The following is a 26907-nucleotide window of genomic DNA, read 5'->3' as shown; positions in this document are numbered from 1 at the left end:
ACTTGGCAGGGCTGGTTTGCACCCATCTGTTATAACCACAGACATTAACCCTTTGGAGGGAAGACAGAACGGTCTTACTGACCAGCTGCTTTGTGGCAGAGAAGCCCGGAAGGTATTTTGGGTGTTAGAGGCAGGATGGTACCAAGGAGCATGTGCTCTCCCTTTCAGACTGGGATCCAGGTTCCTGATTAATCTAGGAACTGGCAGCAGAAAATGACTATTCAGGTAAAACTTCTGCAGCAGCTGCAGCCAAGAAATTGGGTTTTTTTCGTTAGAAATATCTATAAGCTCCCATCGCTGAACAGCCAGAACAGCTTTTATCATTCCAAACCAGTCACTTTACGAAGCAGCAAGACTGCAAAGTCTTTCATCTTAAAAGCTCAACAACAGAAACTTTGAAGCAGTAATGAAACGATGCAGATCTCCACTCCAAAAATTATAATGGTCCGCAGGCAAATCTGAAGGCAGCCCAGGAAACAGAAGCCAGGATCTGAAAGTTGAGCAGAGACTTCTCTTTCTTGCCACAGAAATAATCCCCAAACTGTCCTCTGTAATATCTGTGCAACCCCGGTTCTTGCAAGACGTAGTATAAAGTGAAAGGAAAGAAATTTCTAACAGCTCAAAAAGATCATTTGGATCTCAGATACGCTTCCAGATAGGCTTTACCCATCTCACCAGGGCAGCGGTCAGGCTGCAGCAGTGACTCAGCACTGCAGCGCCTAACATGATTTTACTTCTTCTCCATTTAGCCAGGAGCGAGAACTTTCTGGGTTTATAATGCCCGACACTAGCGTAAATACCACATTCCTGCATTTTTTTTCCTCCCACAAAGCACTAACATATCCTCTCCACCATGGCTCCCCGTTAACATATTTTTTCTCCTTGGGGACCCGAGAGGTCTCCACCAAGACGAGAGGTCCATCGTGCCGAGCCCAGCTATGCCAGGAAAAGGCCAGCCTTTGTCCCAGACACCAGCCAGGCTAAACATGGGGTCGGATGGTGAGCCGGAGCTGGAGCTTGCCCCCAGGCACGCTGTGGTCACCCATGGCCAAAGCAGCAGGACAGTGGCAATGCCCTGCCCACTGGACCAGCCCATCTCCTACCCGTGCAGCAGCCATGCCATCCTCCCAAAGAGGCCACAACACAGATAGTTTAAATGACGGATGTTTTATACGTATATATGGAACAAGGCAACCTTTTAAGCCGAGAATTATAGTGTAGCACCTGTGGGTTTCGGCAGGGCAGAGTAACCACGTGTAGCAACCTCTACCTGGAGGACAGTCCCATCCATCTGCCCCAAAATTTCAGCTGTGCTGGGGAGGACCCGGACCGCTACTCACCGTCGACAGGGCTGAGGTAATCATGTAGGTGGGCTGTGCTGGCTGCTCCCCCGCTCTGCATCAGGAGGTCCCCGTAGGGGTTCGGGTGGCTGGCCATCAGCGTCATTTGGTGGTAGTAGTCGGCGGGGTTGGCTCCCGGCGGCGGCGGGGGCAGCCCAAAGAGACCTCGCTCCTTCAGGTGCTCGTGAGCCACTGCCGGAGCCACGGGTGAGGAGAAAAACATGGGGAGAAGGTTCCCACCGCAACGTTAGACCTCGGCGCTGACGTTGGCGGCCCCGTCTCCCCCCCGCGCCCCCCGCCAGCCCTGGCCGCGCGGCTCCGCGTAGGGCTCTCGTGACGTGCGCTTGGGCGTGCTTCTGCGGACAAAAGAAACTAAGCTGGGGCCTCCGCATTCCTCCATTTCCGCAAATTTATAAACAATCTCTCGTTCCCCCTTCTAATAATCCTCCCGTTCGGACGCAGCCAGCACCCCGGGGAGGGGGGGAGAGGGCCCAGCCTGCCGGCAGCAGTAACCCTGTCAGCATTAACATCCCTGCCTATTAGGAAGGAAAGACAAATGCAGCCCAGTTCCCGATAGCAGTGCGAGGAAATTAAAGCCAAGGTCTAATGCATAGAGCTAGGTTTAGTGTCTGGCAGCATAAAACCATTTTGGCTGCCAAAGCCAATTACGCTCACTTTCTTCCAGCTGTAATTTTTCAAACCTGCCTCCCCACCCGCTTGCCCTATTAACTTATTTACCACTGCCCTAAAAAAAAAAAAAAGGAAAAAGAATAAAAGGAGAAGAAAAGCAACCAAAACACAATGCCTTTTTTTCACAGCAAACAACAAAACTGGCTTTGGAAGGAGAGGACAGGGCAGAGCACACGCGTACCAGCCATCAGACCTCTCCGCGGCGGGCAGCTGGGAGTTTGGATGACGTTTGGGGGGAGGGAAGAAGACGCATCCATCTCCCGATCACCCTAGCGATGTTTTTTTTAGCCAGAGAAGATGGTTTTACGCTGCGAGACACTAAGCTGGGGGCCTTGTTGCTCTCTGGTGTGTTTTGCTCTGTGGCGGAGAAGGGCCGCTTGCCCCTGCAGCAGCTTGGGAGCCAAGAGATGCTGGGTTTGCTGGGTGTGCGGAGACCCCAAACCCCGGCTGCTCCACGGGCACTGAACCAGCTGCCTGCAACCGTGTAACGAAGCGCTTCTGACAAAATAGGGCATGACTTGCACCTCCCCAAGTGAAAGCAGAATCGTGCATTTTCCCCTTTCCCTGCTTAGCCATTTTTGTCCCCAGCTCCCTGGCACAGCGTCTGCTGGGGCTTGGAGAACACCACCACCTCTGCGCGCACCCAGTGCTGGCTCCCCACGAGCCCTCGCCTTCACCGAAAGCTGCTGCAGGGCAGCTCACGAGTAAGGAGGAGGAAAGTATGGCCCCTCTCCTTCACCCGGGAGCCATCCTGCCCCGAGACACAAAGCCAACAGGGGGATAACCCAGCTGGCGTTGCCTCATCTCTGCAACGTCAGTCCCAGCCAGGCCAGGCAGCCGGAGCGACCGTGACTGTCTTTGGGAGAAGCAGGGCTCCCAGTAGAGACATAAGAGTGGGGAAGCTTGTAAGAGAGCCGAGAGCGCTGCAGAAAGGAACGTACTTTAAGCAAAATATTTATAATATGATCCAGCGGTAATAGCTATTCTCACGCTCTGCTTTCTCAGTGCAATGATGCAAAACAAATGTGTAGTTAACGGGGGGGGCGGGAAACCCGAAAAGAAAAAGAGACAGCTCTCCCACCTCAGAGAGCAGCTGCGGAGCCTTTGCAGCTGCAAATCCCTGGATTTTAGGGAATTTCAGTGCTGGTGAGCTACAAAATCATTGCAGTACCAACAGCACAGCGTCTTACCGTCAGCAGGGCTGAGGCCCCTGGCAGCAGAGATGACGGAGAGCGTGGGGCTGCTGTGGACGGAGCGGAGGTAGTGCTCCATGTGGGGTGCCACGTAAGGGTGCGGTGGGCTGAAGGGTGACTCTCCAGGCCCGGCAGGGTGTGGAGACAGGCGGATGAGGGAGATGTCGGAGATGACGGGGCTGCCGCTCAGAGGAGGAGGCCTGGGAAGGAAACAGAGACACGCCATCACTCACAGCCACCTGGAGTGGGTACAGCCACCCGCCACACTTCTCCCTCCCACCCCACCGCCTTCGCCCACGAGGGAGGATTTCGAGCGCATGGTGGGAAAAACCTCCCCTCTTGGCCTATACGGAGCCTGAAGCCAGTGCAAGCTTCCTGCAGACCTGCATTGACATTGCACTAAACACATACTTGTGCAAGGTGGCTCACCCCAGCTGGGCTGCTGTGAAAAGGGGCATGAGCTGCTTCTGGCAGTGCCTGCACGTGTAGGCTGCGTGGAGCACGCTCCGTGCTGGAGATCTCACTCCATCTCCTTGCACAGGGAGGCTGGCTACATGAAGACATTCGAGGCAAACCTGGGGTTTGTGAGCTCCTCGCTGCCCCTGGGTATCCAGATGTTTAGGGCTGCCACGAGCAGACAAAGCCCCAGACAGGACTGCGTGTGAAAGGATGCAAACGGCGCAAGGAGTAGTTATATGACGTTGAGGAGAGCCGTGCTTCGCTTGGCCCAGCGTGCGTGGCTCGGCCAGCGCCGGTGGAACAGCCCTCCCTGCCTGCGTCCATCATGGCTTGCACAAACCTCCTTGACAGGTCGGTGGTATGGTTCAGAGGGCAAAAGTTCATGAGAGGTTTTTTTATTGCATGCTTTCTGGGGGCCACCTCTGTTAAATCCCTCAGATCTTCCCCAGGCCAAGTGTTACCTGAGAAAGAAGTCAGTAAATGCTGAGGGATTCAGCAGGTAACAAAAAGAAAGTCACAGGCATGTTTTGGCACTCGAGCAGTTTTTGCAGGGTGAGCAAGGATGGAAGAGAAAGTGTGCAGACATCTCCCAGACGCATCGTCTACTGTACCCTCTAGCCTCTTAGCCAAATGGCAGAGGGTGCAAGGAGGGGAGAAAAAATTACATGTCCTGACCTGAGAAGCAGAAAATCTGAGCTAAACACCAAAAGAGGCAGAGCTGCCATTAGGCAAAATGAAAGAGCAAAATCTGCTTTGCATTAGCTCTCTCTGTACTCACAGACTGCTGGAAGTGGAGATGGTGCAGAGATGCAGGTCATGGCAGGGACAGCATTTGTCCCTGGCCTGGTGCTTTGGCAAAGCTGAGGGAGATGGATGTGCACCCTGTGGGGCTGCACCCCAGGCATGGGAGACCATGGGGATTTGGGGTTTCGGAGGTCAGGGATCTGGGAAGGGACGGTGTTACAAAGGTCCTTGCCTAACACGAGGGTCTGAGCAGTTTACACGTGCCACCTGCACCTCAGGATCTTGGTCCCACCCTGCCTTATCAACGGTTCAGGTGCATTTTAATTTATTTGTATTACCTTCATATCAACAAAACCACAAAGAAATGTAATATCAGCTTTGCAGACTTATTCAGCAGTTTACGAGCATGTTTGTCTTTGTTTGATCTTCTACGTGTTTCTCTGTCTTTCTGATAAATTAGTAAACCTTGTGGCTTTTTGAACACTTTCTGCTGATAGGTAGTAAATTAAATGCCTTTTAAAATATTTATAGTTCAAAGTACTTTCCTGTAGCAACACTCTTCGTGGCTCACTGGTGTGAAATACAAGACAGTGAAAACCTATCAGGTACAAGGGACTTTCGGAGATGCACAGCCATGGATGCACACGCGCTCATCGGACCCAGGCTGGGGTTTCGCTAGAGGAAAACCCACCAGCATCGAGCCTGTTTTCTTTTACAGCACTGAAAGACAAACTTATAATGGCATGGCTATTTCAGACCTCCTAACCTCCCCACCTGGCTCGCCATGGCCTTTCGTTACCAAAATTATGGGGCGACCAAAGTCCCTCTCCGAGCCACTCTCCGGTGCCTCTCGCCATGACGTCAGCTGCAACGGCGGCAAGCTCGGGAAAACTGCAGCCGAGGCTGCCGGGGCTGTTTTTTGTCGAGGCTGCTAATAAAGGCGGCTGAGCACGGAGCTGACCAATTTATTTCTACCGGGGAGGAGGGAGAAGTGAATCAAAGTCTCTGTTCCAGATTTAGTTTCAATTCATTTCTAATAATCTCCACCGCCTCATCTGGAAAAAATGAAACAGGATTAAAAAAAATGATGTCATTAAGAAAACATCTGACTAATTTTTCTTCTGACGAAGACTTAATATAAGTGAGGGGGGATGTAAATTAAAAGCAGCCCCAATCTTCCCTGGGCCACAGAGCCTGCCTTAATACATAAGCCATGAAAGAAGTTTTCTTACATATACAATAAGTTCCCTCTTTCATCAGTACTCACAGCTTCTCCCAAAAGGGTTGTGAACTTCTTTGATGCAGGCTTGAAACTATGTATTACCAGGTTTACGAGCCTTCGGAGCCTCCGCTGATCAAACTGTGAGGCCGACATCTAAAATGTGTATAACAATATGAAGGGTTTGCTGTTCATTTTCTCCGTGCTAAATTGGGCAGAAACGCTGGAGTCCCTCAGAACAGGAAAACTCCACCCTGGCCAAAAAGGTAACACTGGGAAAAAGATCAAGAATTCACCCAAAATGCATGCAGCTGGAGCCCTGGGTGGTGTTTCAGTATGAGGCTGGCCCTGTGCATAAAGACCGGTTGGGGTGGAGAGCAGGCTTCTCCTTACCGCGTCTCTCCTTCTGTGGACTAGGATGGCCATACTCTCAGCCAGGTCTGGCTCCTGTAAGCCCTCCCAGGCAGGGATCACCTCTCACCGTTGTACACCTACAATCCTAGCAAGGCACCGTCCCACGGCGCAGCACGTCCCAAAATAACGTGGCTTCCAGTAGCTGTCTACCAGGAAGGGCTCACTTGGCCAGAGGGATCCTCTGCTCCTAACTCCCCAAAAGTTTGATTTCCCCCCCGCCTTTTTTTCCAGTTGCGCTACTGGCATTATTTCTTAGCTAATCCCCAAGTCCCACATTGTGCCATCGCATCGGCACTCAGCAAAGACACAGTGAGAGGCGGCCGTAGCCTCACAGGTCTGCTCCTGGCAGAGGAGAACAATTAGCTGCTCCATTTTAGAGGCAGTGGCTTAAATGGATGAGAGATGAAATTGTGCGGGGGGAAGGCAGCTCTGCCCCATGCCCTGCTCTTCTCCCGGGCAAGCAGGGCTTTCCATCCCCATGCCCCAAACCCCGCAGCGGGACAATCTCCAGCGTGGTGCCGTGAAACAGCCCGTGCAATGGTGCCGTGGTGCCAGAGCTGGGTTTCTCAGTGTGGCCGTAGAGCTCCCTGCCCAGACCTCCGCTATCCGTACATCAGTCCCTGCTCCTTCCCTGGATCCCGCAGATGGCACGAGGAAAACACTCCAGCGCCTGGGGGAGAGTTCCCCGCTTTGCTGAAGCCAATGCTGTAAAAATCTCACTGTCTGCAGCGGGATGAGGGATTTCACCTGACCACATATATTTCCGAAGAAACTGGGATTCTGGTTTTCAAATAGGCTAAGGGAATTGGGTGTCCAAATGCCATTAAATTTAATGGGAGCCAGGGGCCTGTTTTCCCCGCGGCTCTAGCGAGAAGCCCAGGCTCTATAATTAATGCTCAGGACTTGTAGAGCAATTTGCATCTCTGACGAAGCACGCGAGCCTGGATTCATTTCCCCCCCGCACCCAGGAGAGGATGTCCCTTCCCTGCTCCCTAACAGAGGGAGACACTGAGGTGGGGGAGACTTTCCCTCATCCCATCCAAGGGCTGCAGGGCCTCGTGGTGATGCTGGGGGCATGCACGCTGCTGAAGGCTTTACAGAGCAGGTCTTTATCGGTGCACTGGATAACTCCCCTTGGAGAGCAGAAATCCTTGCCCTATGTACCTGGCTCCAGCCGCCTGCAGAGCGGGACCATGGGGCAGCGGGTACACACAGCAGCAGAGGAGCACGACCAGCACAAGGAGAGCTGCAAGCACCCAAGACGTGACACATGCTGCCGGTGGGTCACTAGCAGATTTTTGGTGTTTTCCCGGGAGCTGGTCACTCCTTAACTGTCATTCACCGGGGAAAAGAGTTCTGCTTAATTTTCCTGCCACCTGGGTTTTGCTGAAAGGAGCATCAGCCTGTCCAAAGCTCCACAGTTTCATCCCAAAGTCTGGGGGAAGGAGCTGGTAGTTTTTCTTTAGAAAGCAAGGCAAAAAAATTCAGCCTGTGGTTTTCAGTGAGGCGGACCGGCGCGTCCCTGTGTGTGCCTTGGAGCCTGGCAGGCGCTCGTCTCTGCTGCCGCTGCTCACAGGAGGTTGCACTGCGCTCGGTCCATCGCAGCTGGACGCAGTGCTGAGAAAGGATCCTCATGGTCCCACAGTGGACGAGCATCATCATCTCTGAGGAGCCGGGCTGGGCTCCTGGGAAAGGAAACCCCCCGAGGGACTGGCAAAACCAGTGCTGGCTGCTATGAACAGGGCCTTGGGGTGACATTTTTCTCATCGTGCTCTCCCTCTGTGGTCACACACCAGCAATCCCAAAATCTTGCATGGCAGAGATGTGCCACCATCTCCCCACCGCTGCATGTGAGTCTGGAGCCTCTGCAAGGGGCATCCAGCAATGAATGCAACAGTTAAAGAAGTTGTACATTTCTGAAATAATCTCCATCAGTTAAATAAACCCCAGAAAAATGGAGACAATTAACCAGCACTAATGTCCCATGACTAGTCTAAATTAATACTTACATGCCAAGTAAATTCATTCAGTGGAAAACAAAGGGCTGAATATTTTTCCATACGCTTAATGGAATATGGACACTTGCAGTCAATTGTTTTGCTGTACAATAAAAAGACTGCAGAGCTGCTACACAGAGATGGAAGCTAGGAACAGAGCTGCTCATGGGGAGGGGTATCATCGGCTGGTAGAGTTTTACTATAAGAAAAAAGCTTTTAAAGGCAACAATCCCATCTAAGCCCCACATAAAAATCCTTCCTTTTGTTTTGTTTTAAAGAAAACTCCCTGGCCTGGCTTTCGCAAGTCCTGCGCACCCAGAACACCACCCAACATCTGCAGGAGATGGCGGAGAGACATATGGATGCCCCAAAAATGGACTGTGCTTGTGGCAGACACTTGACGTATAGAATGCCAAAGCTGTACCTAGCGGGAAAAATAAAATGCTCCAGGATCCATGCTAAACGATTCAGTCTAAACAGCTCTCGCCAGGCCCTCAACTTCACCTCTGTTTATTTCTGACTTAAAGTCCCTTACAACAGGAAGGGCGATAGGTCGCGACACTTGTGCGGTACCCTCAGGATCAAAACCCACAAAGTCCATCAAAACAAGGTACGTTTCAGAGGTCAAACCTGGGCCACAACGATTGAATTCACAAGGCATTTGATCATTCACAAAGGTTTCCCCCTCCTTCCCATTTTTTCGGCTCAGGGAGCGGAGGATGCGCTGCGAGGAACGGCATGGATCTGCCTCGCAGCCGCCTCTCACCCCAGCCACTGCCAGGGAGCGCCGTGATGGGGAATCACTCATGCTTCCCAGCTCTACCAGCACTGCAACAAGTTGATAATTATCCAGTAAAGTGACCTGATGCTCGTATATAGGGTTATCCGCTTGAAGATGCCAGCTTACATATTGCACTAGGAAGAGATCGGGATGGGGACCCAAGACACATCACTGTTAACTCCCAGCCCTCCCCTGCTAGGATGCTCGGCACAAATAATTTTATTTCTTTTTCCTGTATTTCCTCAGCTCCCAAATGGGGTTAATAATACCTTTTTCTTTCATAATCACAAAGATGAATACGTAGAAAATCAGAGCCACCTTTGCTAATTCAGCAGTTAATGCACTCACTTATAAGAAGCTGTTACGGAGACTGTGAAGCTGGACAAAAATTGCAACAGCTTCTCTGCAGAAAGTTAACGGGCATGTTTCAAGCAGTTCCCATTTTCTTCTTTTCCCTCAAATATGGCTTTGAGGCATGGAAATCATGAAAAATAAAAAACATTTTTTAACAGCGAGGGCAAGTTCCCATTAGATGGGTTTATGGAAGGAAGTGGTAAATTCAGTGCTGTTGCAAGACTTTATGGCAAAACTAGATGTTTTTCTAAAAGATGGGCTCTAAGTATACTGCAAGGTTTGGAGTTTTAATAGTAGGAAAGAGTAATTTCTCCCACTGTAGAAATTAAAGGGGGGAATCCTATGGCCAGTGTCACAGATGTCAGATCCGATAACTGCGGTAATTCCTTTGGGCCTTAAGAGACACAAACCTCTGAACATAAAATCCCTTATTTGTGGATTTGTGGTTAGGGCACTGCTCTGAGAATGATTTAGGCAGACACTATGAAAAATCCCACTCTGCACCCATTGGCAATGGCAGTTGTCTAAGTACCTTTAAAAGTCACACCTTAAAGTCTAATCTTGCACCACTGAAGTCAAAGGAAACTCTGCTGCTGATGGCAGGAGCAACAGGAACAGGTATCCAGTGTGTCAGTTCCTCCGTTTTCCATCTACACCATGGAAACAGTATCATAATCTAAGGTGGCTACAATTTCTTAGCACAATTTTTTTTTCCATCCCTTAGAAAAACATATTCAAGGCTTAATGCCGCTTCTAGCGTATGAGGTCAATTTAATATATTTGCTCCAGGTAAGAAAAAGGATTTTTTTGTTTCAAAACTGGAAAAAAAAGGTAAACGTCTTTCATTTTTCCTTTTAAAAGACTACTTCATCTTCAAACCTACCTGATTTCAATCCTAAGCTTAAAGTATCTAAAACCAAGAACAAATGGAACAAAAGAATTAATTTCACCTGATACAAAAGTATTATTATTTTTATCAATGAAAACAAAAGTATTTTGGTTTAGAGCTTGAATCTTTTTTCCGTCTAAGTTCCACCAGAAGTTAACAACGTTCTTAAGCTCACGGGTTGTTGGCAGCCTTAGTAGGGACAAGGGCAATGTTTGGAGGGAGCAAAGTTGGGAGTGTGAGTGCAGAAATTGGTCCTCAGATTAGAAACTCTCCTAACCACATATTGTTTCTTACTGCATTTATGCTGCATTTACCACAATGCAGGTCTAGTTTTGGCTGACACTTGTAAGCACAATTGCAACACAATAACAACAACAATATCAATATTTGCTTTTAAAATGGAAGAAAAATGAAAAATTTTAATAAGTAAGGTTGCCCTCCATTATACAGCACACAAAGAAGCAAGACATCAAAAGTAGAAATTAGAGTTGATACGGGACCTTCAAATCCAAATCAAATTAGTGTCTCTAGGAGAGATCTTTGATTTAAGCTTAATAGTGGTGATTTTTTCTTGGGTTGTTTTATACTTAATCAGCCACACAGCCCACTGTGCAGACATATGTTCCCAAAGCACATCAAAGCAAGTAAACATTCTGTTTCAGATCCTAATATCCTTTTTTATCCAATTATCTTACTTACATGATCTTTTAATTTAAGTTCTGAAAGCCCACCTTTTCACACAAGCTTTCCTTTAGCGATGGAGGTAGAAGGATGACCAGCTCAGTTCTTGTGAGATACCCGCCAAAAAACCCCCACAACGAATAAATCAAAGCACAGCAGATGAGTCTCTAAGATAGTTTCTTGAGAGATTAATGATGAAAGCCTTTAGAGAGGAAGCATATTTTAAGAAGGGGAACTTCAAGGAAGGTAGCTGAGGGGGAGAGAGGGAAGGAGAGAGAGCAAAGAAGGCAAGAAAGAAAGCATGGATAAAAGTGCGAGAGCCAATGAAAGTAGTTCAGCAACAGACCGAAGGAGCGGCGCAAACCTGGAGGTGCGTGAACTTCAGGTTGAAACTACCAAGCATGAGAGCTTGATTCCAGTAGTCACAAAATTTGAGAGCTGGGGTGTCAAAACACTGAGGGGTCAGGGCGGAGAGGGGATGAGGGCTGGGCAGCGGCATGGTGGGTGTGGGGGGAGCAAGCAAGGTGGGAAGTGGTGGGGAATGAGACGGGAAGAGGTGTAGCCATGGACCAGATCCTGACGGAAGAGCTGAGTAGGAAGCTGAGGGAGATCTGACAGGATTCAGCGCTGGTGAGGTCATGTGGGAAATGGGTGTTGGAAAGATGTGTTGGATGTGACACAGCCATTTCTCTACATCTGATTGATTTCCCTTGGGACACATGTTGAGGATATTAGCACTTTGGAGCTAATACTTTGCTTGTAGCTGTGAAGACACTGGGCTTGGGAAAACAAATGGGAAGTGTATGTGTGTGGGGAGGAAATCGGAGTTTCTGATCCCTGCCTAGTGTCTTCTTGCCATGCGACTTTTGGGTGGGGGTTTTTCTCCCTCAAAAGGAAATAACGTTCAAGTGCTACAGAATAGTTTAACATTTAAAAGACTATGCCTATAGTACTTCTGAAAAGTACCTTTCCATGTTAGGCCAGCACTAACCTGTTGTGGAGAGGGCAAGTCAGTGGCAGCAACACCACAGCAGTGGAGCTCATGGAAGAGTCAGGCAAACCATAGAAAATGCTTCTTCATTCATTACACTTTAAATCTGCCTTGGCTCTATACCCGTCATATCCCAGAAAAGCAAAAAAGGACCATTCCTCTTCATCATGACTGTAATACAATCAACTGGCTGCAGCATTACTCTAACCAATGTTAACTAACAGAGTCTATGTCTGACATCTATAATTTCATGTTAACAAATTAGGTAGAGTCCTGCATTTCCTGGTACCTTGAATGCCCAAGAAGCTCATAACTTTTCTTTATATGCAAAATGTCATGGAAAGGGCAAACAATGTTATGCCAGAAGACCATAGCCAAATCACTTGGTTGGAATGTGCTGTAAATCACGGGGTGAATGGAAAATGAATCTTTGTTCCAGGACAGCGACTTCCAGCATTAATGTTGCTGCTAATATGCTCCTTTTCTACTGGGAATGTCCTCTTCCCATAATCCAAGGTCCTATAACTTAAACCCTGTAACTAAACAGGACACCAAGGAAGAAAAACCTACACCCAACTAATTATAAAAAGCCTGAAATGTCCTACTTCTCTTTTCTGAAGTACAGGGGGAAACCATTGGTGTTCAGGCTTTAGAAAGATACTGTGCTTGCTCTAAGCAGCAATAAGCTGTTGCAACCAACTGGAAGTAACCAGAAAACCATGTTTTACAAAGCGGAATAAAACAAAATCGGAACAGGTACAGCACAAATCTCTACAAAGCCTTTCTAGACACAGCAGTCAGAGGAGCTCTGTATGCAGAGGTGATTGTGACAGTTGCACAGAAACACATCTCACACACACATGTCCACACACACCAGGTACACTGCTGGCATGCTGCGTGTGTACCTGCCTCTGGTGTATTACAGCACAAAGAAGAAGTAAAAGACGTGCATTCCTATATTAGCAAAGCTTTTGGTCGGGGCTCCCTGGGTTTTCTGCAGGAATTAATTTTACTGGCATTTGACACATTTTAAACAGCAACAGCACTCACAGTAACCTCCAAAGGGAAATATTCCTGAACAATATATAATAAATACATTGATTTCTAATAATAACCATCTGCCCTAAATCTTCTTGCTGACAGGTTTAGTTGGACCAAAGGCCCTTTTCACATCTACTTCATGACAGTTCCCATCACTACATAAAGACTTTGAAGTGCCCTAACGTGCAGTAAAATGCGAGATAACCTACCAAACTGTCAATATTTCTTCACTTCTAAAAGGAAATGCTAATGGCACTCAAAGAGCTCAAGATGTAATGTAAGATCTGATCCAGCAGGCTGGCTGATCTAACCATCCTTTCCTTTGCTACAAGTATGCTGAAAAGCAAGCAATTATAGGGTGAAGAGCAGAACTAGGTAAAACTTTTTCACTGATATGACTGCAGGGGAAAAAAAAAGCACCTTTTTATTCCAAACAAGCTTTTCAGTTAGAAGTGTCTGGAGTTTTCTGTACAAAATAAGAGAATTAACAATAAGTCAGTGCTTGAATTTTAATTTCTTCTTTTTAACCTATCACTTTTTTCCTTTTTTTTAGCACTAGAAAGAAAGTGAACCAGAATGAAACATGGATGTTTTTAAAATCTGGACAACATTCAGCTTGGAGTTAATTTTCCATAGGGAAAAGATGAACACAAATAATCCAGAGGAAGCAGAATCTCTCTCCAACTGACTGCGATAAACAACCAGCATTTCTCTACCAGCTCTAGTGTGCAGTGTAAGACTGAGAAAGGCTCTACAGCAGGAGAAACTAAATGCAATAAACAGAAGCCCACCCCTATGGTAAAACCCCAGCACTGCTTACTGCCCTGTACAACTCCAACAGACTTCGAAGAAGCCAGAATGCTGCCCCCCACCTCCGCCCCCACCCCCTCAAATCATCAGCTCATGGTAAGAAAGGATGAGGTATTTTATATCTCATCATCCATGTACCACCCAAAAAGCCTTCCTTCCAAAACCCTTTTGCTCCCAGATCCGTTGGTGTCATTCTCTACAGCTGCTCTCCTATTCTTCCAGTTTTCCAGTGACACAGGAAAATATAACATATTTATCAAGGAAGGAATAGGGATCTGATGTTCCCCAGCTGTTTACTGCTGAAAGTTTATACTAGTGCTTTTCAACCTGTGGTTTACAAAACCCTTGGGAATCACAAAAAACTCCTTCAGGTGCTGTGAAAGACAGCAAAAAACCCCAGCAAGCCTCTTGTTATTCAGGCCAAATTCATGCCAAACACCATGTTTGACAACCCTGCTGGAAAATTTTTAGGGAGCCACAGACTGTAATACCTTGAAAACCCCTCATTGACCCTATGCTTCCCAAAATCAATAAAAATTGCATACAAGACATTCTCAGAGTAATGATTGACTACCGCCCCAACCCATCAAACACCGACCAACGGCAGCTAGTGCTGGAGCACGCACGTGTGATTGAGGCATCTTTGCTATGCTGGCGCAGAGGTAACGTCGTCTCCCGTGTCAGCAGCACAGTATACCTACGGCGACACCTCCCTCCCTCCGCCATGCAAAGGGAGACCTGCAGGCCTCATCTTTCATTCTCTTATCTCATGCAGCTATTCCTTATGCAGACACATTTCTGTATACAAATCCCATTATACTTGACCCTCGGTTCACCCCGTTTCCATTACAACGCTGTAGACTCAACCAGACTTGCTCCAGTGCCAACTCTGTGCTGTCATTCCTTGCGCAGAGTGGTAATAAAGAAATCACTGTTTTAAGCTGACAAAGAACAGATTTCTTACTAAGTAAACACTGGTGTTTTGGTAGGGAAATTAAGTTATAAAATTGTGTCTACAAAGGGAGACCATACAGATGGAGTTTGTTAAGAGACAGCAATACAGTCAACAGTGGTTAATTCAATTGCCTGCTACTTATCAGATTTTTTTTTAAAAAAGGCTTATCCAGCTTTTGTAAATGCAAATGCAGAAAAACATTTCAAAGAGTCGTCGTTTTAACTGGAGAGTGATGCACACGCACACATGGCCTTTTGAGGCCGATGAAAGAGCCCTCCCTTGCGCATCCACCATGGTTGTGTCAGGGTCCAGTGGGTCTGGTCCAGTGGGTCTGGTGTTCACCAGCCTGGCCAGAGAAGAGGTCTGAGCACAGCGCAGCTCATCATGATGCCACCACCCTCCAGTGACCTCCATCCTCATGGCTATGCTGTGGCCTCACTTCCCCTGGCCACCGCTCTCACCTGCCTTCCTGCCTGCCCGGTACCCCACGCCAATTTTAGATGGCCCAAACCTTCCTTCAGCTCAGGTAGTAACCGGACACTAAGGTCGGCTGGGTAAACGTAGGAATTTCAGAATCTCCAGTCCTCAGTTGAGCCTTAAATGACCCCAGCCCAACCGTAGATGTTGCATCTAATTCCCAAAAGCACCGTGTTGACACCAAGTCGCTGAAGCTGTTTCTCTCCTAAATGTAGCAACAGCAGAGGCACAGCCACTCTTTAACCTCCCCTTTCCAGGGAATCATGGCTGGCTTTGGGGTGCTGCCTGAAAAACAAGGGATTTTTTTAAAGCATCAGTGCTGGCTAAGGCCCCCAGACATCCTCCTCATGCTAACAGTTCTGGTGACGGTCCATACTGCTGGGCCAGGAGCAGAAGCAGAAGGTTCCTCATCACTCCACCAACCTCAAAACCCACCCTTCTTGCATCTCACCAAACACGAGCTTATGCTCCTGTTATGGCATCTAAGTGAAGAGAGGGATGAGACCTCCAACCCTGTTTCTACACACTTTACCAAGCCCTGAAATTATGCAGAGCTAAGGAAGGGGTGGCTGCTGTATTTGCATGGCCAACTGCAGGTGCTCAACTCAGACGTTATAGCGATCACTTTCCCTAACAGCGGCCAAAGTCTGTCTGAGACAATACTCTAGGTAGTCTGAGTATAACCTCAATGAAAGCACGTATGTTTTGGGGACATTTTAAAACGACCAGAGAGTTGTGGGTTTTTTAAAAACATTTCATCAGAAAGGATAGAGAAAATGAGTTATTTTTTGCACAGGATAAAGTTCACTGCGGGATTCAGTGTATAACATGATGTAAAGTCTTAGGCAAGCCAAAAGGTATTAACATTGTATGCCCTTTAAATGATGCACTTAGTCAGTAAAACAAGATGTGCTTAGGTTGGAACTATGTAAATACACTCATTTTATTAAATAAGGTAAAAAATCTAAAAAAGAGATATTGCTGGGTAATTAAGTCACCAAGTATTGGTTCTATTTAAAATTCAAGAGAAGGGATATTAAACATACTCAAATTTTAATGAAAACATTTGCAGTGTCTTTAATAATTCAGCACAAAATTTTATTTAAACAATTCTCTCCAGTTTTGGAAAAGGCAAACACAGGGCCATTGTACCGTGGTCTGGGAATGAGAAAACAGAACTGCTCAGGTGCAGTAGATTATTTTACCTGTTTAGACAACACAGTGATGAGCAAACCAACCCTGGAAATCAAAGCTATGCCTAAATCCCTGCAGCAAGGTTTTCCATGTGGTAGCAGCTTTAGAAAGTCCCATCAGTCATCTTTTTGCACCTTTAAGTATCTTCTTTAGCCCAAGTAAGCTCCTGCATGGATTCATTGTGGGAACAGGCTGCTGATGGGATTTTGATGTCCAAATACTTCTGACTTGGGGTTTACTTTGAAAATAGGACTTAAGGTCCTGCACTTTGCATGTTTTGGGCTTTTTTTTAGTTGTATCTGCTGCTTGATTTGTTAAAATACACAAAGGACATAACAGGTGAAAATAAAGTGGATTTTTAAAATGTTTTATGGTTTAAATAATCTATAGCATTATTAATAACCAAGGAAATTCAACTGTCCAGAACTGAACTTCTAATATTAACAATTCCCTTTATGCACGTCACATTACAGTGCAAGTTTTAAAGCTGTTCATAATGTAATGGCAAAATAATTACTTTTACCCAGCACTGCAGTACACATTTGGTACTCATGAATGCTGTAAGAATTAATACAACCATTCACACCTGCTATAAAAGAGCTTCTAGCCAATAAAAAAAGGTACAAGAATGCACAGACCATTTTCTAAGCTCAGTCATAGAGCATCTGAGGGACAGAGCAAGTGCAAGAAGAGTTGTAAGGACCTATGGGTAGGAGATAAACTTTTAATTACACAAGTCCCCCTTGAAAGCTCTCATTCTGCTGTTCAGCGAAGCAGGACAAAAGTCTGAGGAGCCAAAAATGAACAATAAATGCAGCTCATGCTATTGTACCCATGGATTTTTAGTGGCGTATTTGTCAAGCTCTTGTGACACTCCCAGTGATGCCAGATTCTCTGGCTATACCATCTCTATCTTCTACTTTCAGCCTTCAAGAACAGCTTCTAAAAGTCTCCAGGTTTACTTCAATCGAAGGTTTGCTCCTGGACTCCAGAGGCTTTTTAATTTGAAACTCAGATGCAATCGGGGGAGTGCAGACCACGATGCACTGTAGGCAAGGAGATTATCTTTCAGCCCTGCTTTCACCCACTGAGGATGATAACAGGAGGAGGAGATTAGACTGAGACCTTGCACTGGTAAGTGAGGAAGACTATACACACACAAACACGCATAAACACAAATCCTTACGCACTGGAAGTTCACAGAGCACAGCAATTTTGCTTGTGAATGTGTGAACCACAAAATTGCCCTGCCTGGGAGAAAAGCCACCAATGAACACAGAGCTGGTAGGGTTGGGGTTGGGTTTATGAAAGGCAAAGCAATGAAATCAATCACAGCAACCAGAGTGTGGATAAAGGCCAGTTTGGCAACATAGTCTAAAACCAAATGAAGGGATAGGAAACCACTGCATCTAGTGCAAGATTTTGGGAGAAAGCACAATCTGCCCTTCAGCGCAGGCTCCTCGAGGAATTTTCTGTCCCTCAGTTTGTGCCATTTACTCACTGAGTCACCCTGGGAAAGGTCACTCACCCAATACGCTGCACCACTGTGACATACCTAAAGCAATGTGACATCCGTGCACAAACGAAGCCCAAGTCTCTGCTCACTATCTGTCCTTATCAGAAACTGCCACATAATTGCACAGAAATGCAAACCCTGCTCTGCAGAGATCAAGCATGGAGAAACCAGGCTGATAGGATCCTGAGGTCCATCAGCACATCAGGACCTGAAGGGAAAGAAGCTACAGCTCACAGCGGTCCTACCTTCTTCACATCTGGCAGAAGCCGGCTCTTAAAAAAATAAACAAACAAACAGCTCTTTGAAGAGTTTCTTATTCTTGCGGTAACAGTCATCTCGGCACTGACAGGATTCAAACCAGACGTGGTCGAGGAAGTCTGGAGTAATACCAGGTTTAGATCTCACATGCCAAGAGAGGTCAAGACCTAGCCAGGCCTTGAATAGATGACTTGCAAAGACAATCCCGGGACACGGAGGAAGTGGTCTTGGTGGGAGACTGCCTTTCCCTCTGACTCATTAGGCAACACCACGTGATGATGCTCTGGCAAGGAATACAGAATGGCCGTCATACCTACCCGCTAAAGCCCAAAAGTCCAGTGCATTTGTCCTTGGTAAAGGTCCTGTGGGACTCTTAAAAAAGCATGGGTTGTAAAATATCTAACCTGGCTCAATTCCATTTTAGTCTCCTACATTCTGGTCATCTCATTTGCTGTCTGCTCTGAAGGAGGGTTTGAACTTTCCTGACCTAACCTGAAAATTGGTTTGGTTATGAGGGCATGTAGGATTTCTTTTCCAAAAATGGCTAGAAATTTATTTGGAGTTTGGAAGTCTTCTATTTTTTTCAAGTGAATAAAGTGGTTTGGGGCCTGCTGACACTGATTTCACTATGATCGTTTCTCTGTTTTGAGACTTTTACTGGAAATAATATACAAACAGGTAATAACTATTTAAGTGTTCAAATGTACTGGATAAAACTTTGCAGATACCTCACTTTTCATCACTTCCTGGCATTACTTGTTACAGAGAAACAGTTGGGTTGGAGGACTAGGAAAAAAGGGAAAGAGCTAGAAATAACTTTTATATGATTTCTCCCCTGGGAACCGACTGCAAAATCCTTCCCACTGGTCTACAGATAATAGAGTTATTCACCCTGACCTGGTCCCTACCATATACTAACTCTCACGCTGTACCCTGACCCCCACAGGATGCCATCACAAAATGGGTGTCTCGTGATCAGGGTAAAACAGCAGCAAGGCTCTCATTTCAGTTCCTTCCAAAGAACTGAAAACATCATTGGCTCCTTGAGGGTCTTTTCAAACAAGCAGGACCACCACACTGTCTCACATGAATGGAGATCAGTTACTCAAAGCAGCACGTCAAACACTGTTAATCCCTTGAAAACTAGCTCTTCCTCAGAAGCAAACACCAGTAGGATGTTTTGTCCACATGGTATCATTGCAGCTAGGCTCCTCCAAACTAGCCTGTTCGACGCCAGTTCGGGGATCTCTGTGATGATGCTGGACTTAAAGCAATGTTATGTGGAAGTAACCACAGAGCTCTAGTCCCCCTTCATTAGGCCTTGATTTCTACTTTGCCAAAATAATCTAAAGAAACACAACTGAAGTGAAACCATTCATGACAATACCAGCAAATAATCCATTACCATAAGAGGTCTGAAGTCAACTACCAAGTCCATATTGGCAGAAGAAAAATCTCTATTATAAACTATTCTTAAAGCAGGAATACACAAGTAGGATTTAGTAAACATTTCTATTTTATGGCATCTTCAGAAGAACACCTCTCTCCAGGATAGCATGTGAACGTGCATTTACGTTTCTCTGAAGTCAATGGACTTAAGCAGGTATTTCTAATTAAGCATATACTTAGGTATTTTCATGAATAGGGAGAGACTTAAAAACAGTTCTGTAACCTAGATCACTTTCTGTTTGTCCCTCTGCCTCATCAGCTCATCGTTTCTTTTCAGATCTCTTCTACAAATATCTCTTCTCCTTCTTTGCTAATCCTCATTATATTGATCTTCCTTTCATTTACTGATTTGATGACTGAATGTGTTAATTCCTTCACCACCCTATCTTTCTACACCCTGCATTTTGTCATCTACAATCCTGTTTTTTCTTGTAAAGTATCATACTGCACTTGAGTTGGGATGAAAGACAGCATACGAAACCAAGTATTTTATCTCACAGTGAAGACAAATAGCCCCAAACAAGAATATACATGTAAGAACATCACCCTAATGCAGCTGTAAGCTTGAAACTCTCCTATTTTTAATGTATTAACCACACTCTGGTAGTCTTTCCTCTACCAGTGGTAATTTGGGATGTGTGGTTAATCTGTGGGGTTTTAAGAAGCTTTCAGATGAAGCATTCTATCAGCAGGTACCATGTCCAGCAGCTGGTTTGCAAATCAAAACCCATATAAGTAGCTCCAGAACCAAGCTAGGAAAGCCTCTCGTGAAGGGGCAAGAGAAGGAATAAGACAAATTATTCTCCAGGATGCTTTTACAGGATTGAAAGGAAAATATTTCAAAGGCCCTTACAGGATTTAGGAACACATGTTTATTTCTCAGTGAGACTTAAACTCAAAATGCATTTCATACAGCCCTAACATATTTTTTCAGGAATGCCTGACTGCATCCAAGCGCTGTTTTAAGCGAGGTGGGTATGTGTGAGCAGGGAGGGGTGTACGAGAGAGAGAAAATGAGCTGTGGCAGGAAGAAATACCTCTGCTTTGAGGAGGCTCCACCTGTACGAAGGACACACTGATGCACTGCTGCACTACTAGAAAGGGCAGGACGTGGTGCTGGAGCCTGACTCTCACATTTAATCTAACGGCAGGCGCTCAGCAGCGGGGAGACCATGGTACAGGTCCTTCTGCTGCCCAGAGGGTGGAAAAGGATAGCTCCTACCTCCCAGGCTCCTGCCATGCTGTAAGGTATCCCCCCTCCCCAAGCATCAGCTTAAAAAAATCATCAAAACACTCACAACCTCCCGGTTTCACTATCAGCTACCACGATCAACTATATCAAAACCCAACCCCATACATGCCAATAAAGTGAGCGCAGGGAATGCAGTGAACTTGCTCTTGAAGTGGAGTCTGGCCAACTGATATCAACTAAACCTTCAATATGGCTTTTCCACAGCACAACCTCCCACAAGATTTGCTATGTGCATGCTCCTGCAACAGAGAGGAGACAGGGCAGAAAACATCCCCATCCATCCTACAGGAGCTGTATGACCTGAGTTTATATGCTGGACTCCAAGCATGCACAAGCCACCTCATTAATATGTTTTGTGTTTCTTAAACTCCATTTCAGCCATTTTCTTAATTTTTAGGTACTTAACTTCTTTACTAGGGCTGGCTTTGGGGTCCTGAGTTTCAATGACGTTTGGGGGAGTAAGACATTAACTGGGATCCAGCATGTTTGAAAAACCCACCGTGCCTTTGCCTTACCAGCGCTTGACAAGCTGGCCCTAAGAGTTAACATTATTTTGAAACTCCCAACAACCACTTTCAAAATAACATTGTTAGCCAGACCCAATATAGTTGGATTTATGATCTGAAATCATACAGGCACTTTTTAAAATTTGACCCTTGAGTAATGATCTAAATTTTAGCTCTGTTAGTTGTCTATTTAATATCAACAGTGAAACATATAAAAGAACAGGCATGAAAAGCCTCCACAGCAGAAAACTGTGTAAAATCACAAATTCTCAAAATGGTCTGGCACACAGAAGAAAAACACACATACATGGTTTAGTGTCAAAGCCAGGGACCTAGAAAGCCCACTTAAATGCATGCATTCCTGCAGAAGCGCTCTGCAGATCTGAGATCTGCCAGAGTAGCAGCACCCAGTTCTGCCTTTTGGTTTGTGCAGATGTGTGTGCACAGCGTTAGCTGCAGCCAGGGTATCCAGATCCATAGTTCTGCCAAACAGGGTCCTTTTTTTATTAGTATTTTTTTTTTTTCCTTTCCCCCCAGCCATCTGGGTGGTCCGAGAATCAGACCCGAAATACCTAGGATCCCTCGAACCACATGTTCTAATCCCAGCAGAGTTGACTCAGTCCTTCATCCTTCCAGCGTAAATTGACTTCTCTGCTCTTTGTTGCGTGGGGGGAACTTTTGGATGGGATTTGAAAATTTCCGCTCTGTATGGACATTAAAAATCCTACATTTTTCTTCCAGTATCACAAGCCAGCGTTCCTGCCATTAGTTTTTATCTCTCAGCACCCTGTGTTATTTGCTTCCCGTGGCCACTGGTAGTTGGGAACCCAGATTAACCAATGCCTGAAAAGTGATGTGCCGCAGGCTTCATTTCACAAGCCAGTGGGATGGATGGGTTTTGTCCATTTATCTCCACACACACTGGAAGGATTTCAGAGAAACACCGTGAAAATGAGGAGACTGAGCAGACTGGTATTTGAGTATATGCTGCAGGCTGCAGCCTGGCCAGTTCATTAGCGTGGGGAGGAAGGATATGACAACATGCAGCAAGTATCTGGAGGGATGTGTTACACAAGGAGGTGTGCTAGGAGCGGAAGGGTGAAATTTAGGGAGAGAAAAAAAAGAAGGTGGACTAGGAAGGTGACCTGCATGGAGAGCTTTTTATACTGAGAATGGATTTGCTACAGGGTAGAGCAGAAGTTCAACCAGGAGATACAGGACCAGAAAGGTGAAACCTGCACAACCCTGTGCTGTACAGGAGAAAGTGCTACACAGGAGCAAAACACCACAACAGGTCTCATCATCGCTTGTCCTCATGACTGTAAGAAGCTGGTGAGAGGTGAAACGTCATATAGAGAGGGGATTTATTTAGGATTAAGAAAAAGGAGAGGCCAGGAGGGGCAGTGCTCCACATTTAGCTGAGAGAAAACTTGAGAAACAAATTCGTAACACTGGAGTTTAAAAGGGCAGGGGATTGGCACTGAACTTTTATCCATTTTCACAGGATGCTGAAAGCAATGGAGAATGGGCAATACCATTGAGATGGCTTCTGAAAGACCTGCACTCTCTGTTTAGAAACTTTTATGAAAGCAGCAGGAGAATAGAGTTCAAATAAATTTTTCCTAAAGCACAAGCTTAACAGCGGATAAGGTGGAAGCATGAAGTCACTTCTAATCTACTATAAAGTGAGGTAAACAAAGGGATTATCACTTAAGACTCGCTGACATGAAGCTCTGAGAATGACATTTAAAAGCAATGGTGGATTACAGAGTGACATCATATTAAACGAACACATGCCAGAGGTTTACATAAAAGACCTCAGAGATCAGACTCTTGCTCTCAAAACTAAAACCTCCTAGCCATTTTTACACTTCTGGCAGTGATTAGGCTAAATTAGAGCTGCAGTTTTTCATTCAGTAAGTTTTGGTGTCACAGAACCAGCAGCTCGGTGGCCCAGACCTTCACTAAGTGCTAATGGGCACGACTCCACCTGAGCTCACCGAGGCCCCTCACGCCAGGGCAATGCCGTCGGCGGTCAGCAACTGAAGATCCGACCTAAATGTTTCTAAATCCAGTCTGCGACTCACTGCATAGTTTAGTGACTCTGAAACCATGCACCTTCAGGTCCCTCTGGACTTCAGGTTTGAGTTTTTTAAAGTATTCTGAATGCTATTTAACTAAACACATACGATGAAACTATCCTCAATTTAAGGAACAGCATAGATGTGCAAATCTCTCTCATAATGGAAAATGCTTGAAAATTGTTAACAAGATTCAAAAGAGAAAGCTGTGGCATGCATTTTGTGTTTGGTTGGCTGGGTTGTTTTTCTGTAGAATAGTTTTATCAGATTGGAAAAACCTACAGAAACATTCTAGCCCTGATGAGTGTTTTGGATTATGTCTGCCCCATTTTCAGAAGACCTCATCAGCCTGTCTTCCCACTGAGGTCAGAAGATGTTAAGAGTGTACCTTTTCAGTTTTTGCACAAGTAGGTAGCGCTGTGTACTTCTTTCTGATGCCTGAAAACATACCACAAGCCCCTTCTGGGGAGCTGAATGAGTCACAGACTCATCAAGAAAGCTCTTGACTTTTCTTAGCTCTCAAAACATCAGGAGAGCGAGTATTACCATAATGGCATTTTAGAGATGGGAAAACTAAAGCACAGATGGAATTAAAGTAATTTTTGCAGCTCGCGAAACAGGACAGCAGCAGCCCAGTATTTAATCTGTGGTCTCCTGGAGATGGATCAAGTGACCATCAAGTATTAATCCCGGTAGTTTTACAGCGAGATCCGTATTGACAGTCCCCCAAATCACCTCCTGTAAGTTACCAAAGAGCCACCTAAAAGCAACACACTCCTCTTAATTACAGACCAGGGAGAGGTTTCAACCAGCCTTCTGGAGGGGACCAGCCTCTGCAAACCATCGCATACTCACACATTCTTATTTTCTTAAATAAATAAAAGAAGCATGTGGGAAAGAAGGGGACAGAATAAATTGGATGTGGGAGCCCCCAAACCTGTTTCCCAAATGAGCAATGTATCTATTTGGTGAAAGTCGTAAAACTTTGCAAAACACATAAGAAGGCCTCTCTGAGCAGCTGTTTGCTTTGACTCCGGAGGGAGCTCGCTCTATCTCCAAAGCAGCACAGTACCATCAATCACGACCTGCCAAAGATTTTCTACGCCGGTAGCAAAGTAAATATGAAAACACACAGGTTTTATTGGCGTGTACGTTCTGTGGCTCAACCGAGCGGCATCCTTGCTGCAGGAACAACCATTACCTGGGGTCCCATCCTAAACCGCCTGATGGGATCAAAGCTGCAGCCTCGTGGGAGCCCTGTCCCGCGGAGGTTAACCGAAGGCACTTGACGGACACCCGATAGGGCACAAAGGCGGCTCCGTGAGCGTGCGATGCAACAGGCTCCCTTCCGCTATCGGCTGTGGTCATGAATTACCCTGGGTGGAGGGGACAACCGAGAGACCTTGATGGAAAACAAGGAGCACTGGCAGGGAAGCCCTGGCTGGGCTTGGCAGAAGCACGGTCAGGGCCATGGGGGCACTTGGAAAATTTTGCTGCAAAACTCCGACACCCCTTCACTGAACGTGCTGGAAGTGAGATTTTTCAAAGGGTTTCTATCCAGCAAAATTGAGGGGGGGGGGGTGGGTGGGGTGCGTGTGGGTTTTTTAAAATAGGAACAGCAAAAGGCACATCTGTGACAATAGCAAATTCCAACTCTAAAGCAAGAGACACTGGCGTTTCTCAAAGCACAGTTATAAGATGATGATGATTATTTTTCGTATGGCTAAACAACATATTTTCCCTTAACCCCACTTGGCCTCCCTTGGCTGAATCTCACAAAAACAACAAAGGAAAGAGAAAACCAGCCTGAAACAAATATCCAGCATGGAAAATCTTGGGTTCGACATTAAATTTGGTAAATTTGTAAACACTTGAGACATAGTCTTTTTATGATGAGAAGTTTACCAGTCACCTTGCCTACCTGTGAATTACCCTGCCTAAACAGCACAGAAACGTTGGAACTGGTCCTGAAGAGGTATTCTGTAATTTTTAACATAGTAAGAAGAAAACAAACTTCAACAAGGAGGGGTAATAGGATCAGATAAAGAAAAAAAGTGTAGGCTGAATATCAGGGAAAATCTGTAATATATTAAGATCTCAGGGAAATGGAGAACGATCCATGATTAAACCAGATAAACTCCCTACCAGAGGCAAATTAAGGGCAACTTCACATTACCATGGAGATGGAGTCTTCTCTATGTTTAGATCTTTGGGACAATTCAGTCCTCGTGAAAGCTATGGAATTTGTGACTATCAGCTATGGGTTTTTTTTACTATTTTCATGTGTGGACAGAAAAGCAACAACAATATTTTGTTAATAAATAATGTCAGAACTGCATCCTGAAACACCACCAGGATGTCGGTAGAAAAACAAGGCTGCTTTTGTTTGTTACACTGCGTAATGCCTGATGGGCTTTAACCACAGTTTAGGAGCTACTGTTAAAAAGCTTCTTGCTGAGTCAAGCCTAGGCATGCTGTTTACAAGGGTTAGCCCTGAAGGCTCTTGCATTGGCAGGGACTTTTAAGCTGAGCTAAGGAGTTTCAGTTATTTTTGTTGTGCTTTTAAAGAAAAAAAAGTTGAGAGTAGCTAAGCACACCTAAAAATGGGGAGTGGAAGGGTGCTATCAGTAATCACCTGCCATATCTGCCAGCAGCTTTCCTCTGTAGTCAAGGGCTTGATCTTGCAAAGCTGACGCTAAGAGTCCCGTTGGTTTAAAGTGGATGGAGTTATTGCAGAGACCAGGCGCCGGTGGAGTAGGCTTTTGTGAAGAAGCTTGCTCAAATACAAAATATCCCCTTTGTTAGAAAAGGACCTGTTCTAGCTTATTAAGGGAATTTGTTTGCTTCAGCTTCGAACCTGCTGAAACACCCTGGCAGATGACTTTCATTCCAGTAAAGCTGATCTATGTTCTGCCTACAACCAACAGTGCAGAGTGAAATTCTGACAACTCAATAAAAGCTGCATGCAGGAAATGCGTGTAACACCCACCACTGCTCTTCCACAGAGTCTGGGCCATCCTGTGCTGTGGAAGAAGCGAGGATCCCAGGGAAAACCAGCATGTGACTCTGATTTAATGCATTGTTGCCATGGTGTACAATGTTGGAGTCAGTATCTCCAAATACTGTTTGAGTCAGTATCTCCAAATTTATTTTTCTGTCATATTTTAGCTTTTGAGTACTGTAGTTTGCAACCTTAATATTAAATGAATGTTGTTTTGTGGAAGTGGTGCTTCATACAATTTACATGTACCAATACAATTTCATTTATTCATTCTGCTTTAATTCTACACTCCTGCAATAGATTTCATCCCATATTCAGTTTTACTCCATTCTGCGCTACATCCTTTTACAGTGTCCATTGGGCTCCAGTCCTGCATCTCCCCCTGTCCTCCACATGACCACAAACTCACAAGCACCAGAATCCAGGACGATGCCTTTAATCCACAAAATTCCTGTTGGTTTGCACTGCAGAGAGCTCAAGGATCATCTGAATCAGATACTTTATTTTTCTAGACAAGCCAAGCAAGCACCATGATTCTGCCAAATTGTTCTTAATGCCAAAAAAAAAAAAAAGTCCAGAAATGAAAGATGCCCAAAAAATATATCACCAAATAAG

The 26907-nt window shown here is 45.8% G+C and overlaps 1 protein-coding gene across 3 annotated transcripts in view; it reads right to left on the bottom strand.

The window, feature by feature from the left end:
* Positions 1–26907, bottom strand: part of GLI2 (GLI family zinc finger 2) — a 197386-nt gene that overhangs the window by 36596 nt on the left and 133883 nt on the right. For all 3 annotated transcript variants that reach the window (XM_049804253.1, XM_049804263.1, XM_049804273.1), the window contains 2 exons: positions 3221–3423; positions 1341–1532 (listed from right to left, as the gene is read on the bottom strand). In XM_049804253.1, coding sequence (XP_049660210.1) covers positions 1341–1532; positions 3221–3423 — 395 coding nt within the window. The remainder of the gene's footprint in view (positions 1–1340; positions 1533–3220; positions 3424–26907) is intronic.

Source organism: Accipiter gentilis, chromosome 1 (assembly GCF_929443795.1).
Source record: "Accipiter gentilis chromosome 1, bAccGen1.1, whole genome shotgun sequence".
Lineage (NCBI taxonomy): Eukaryota > Metazoa > Chordata > Aves > Accipitriformes > Accipitridae > Astur > Astur gentilis.
The sequence above is the reverse complement of the archived record's forward strand: the minus strand, read 5'-3'. Positions and strand labels throughout refer to the sequence as shown.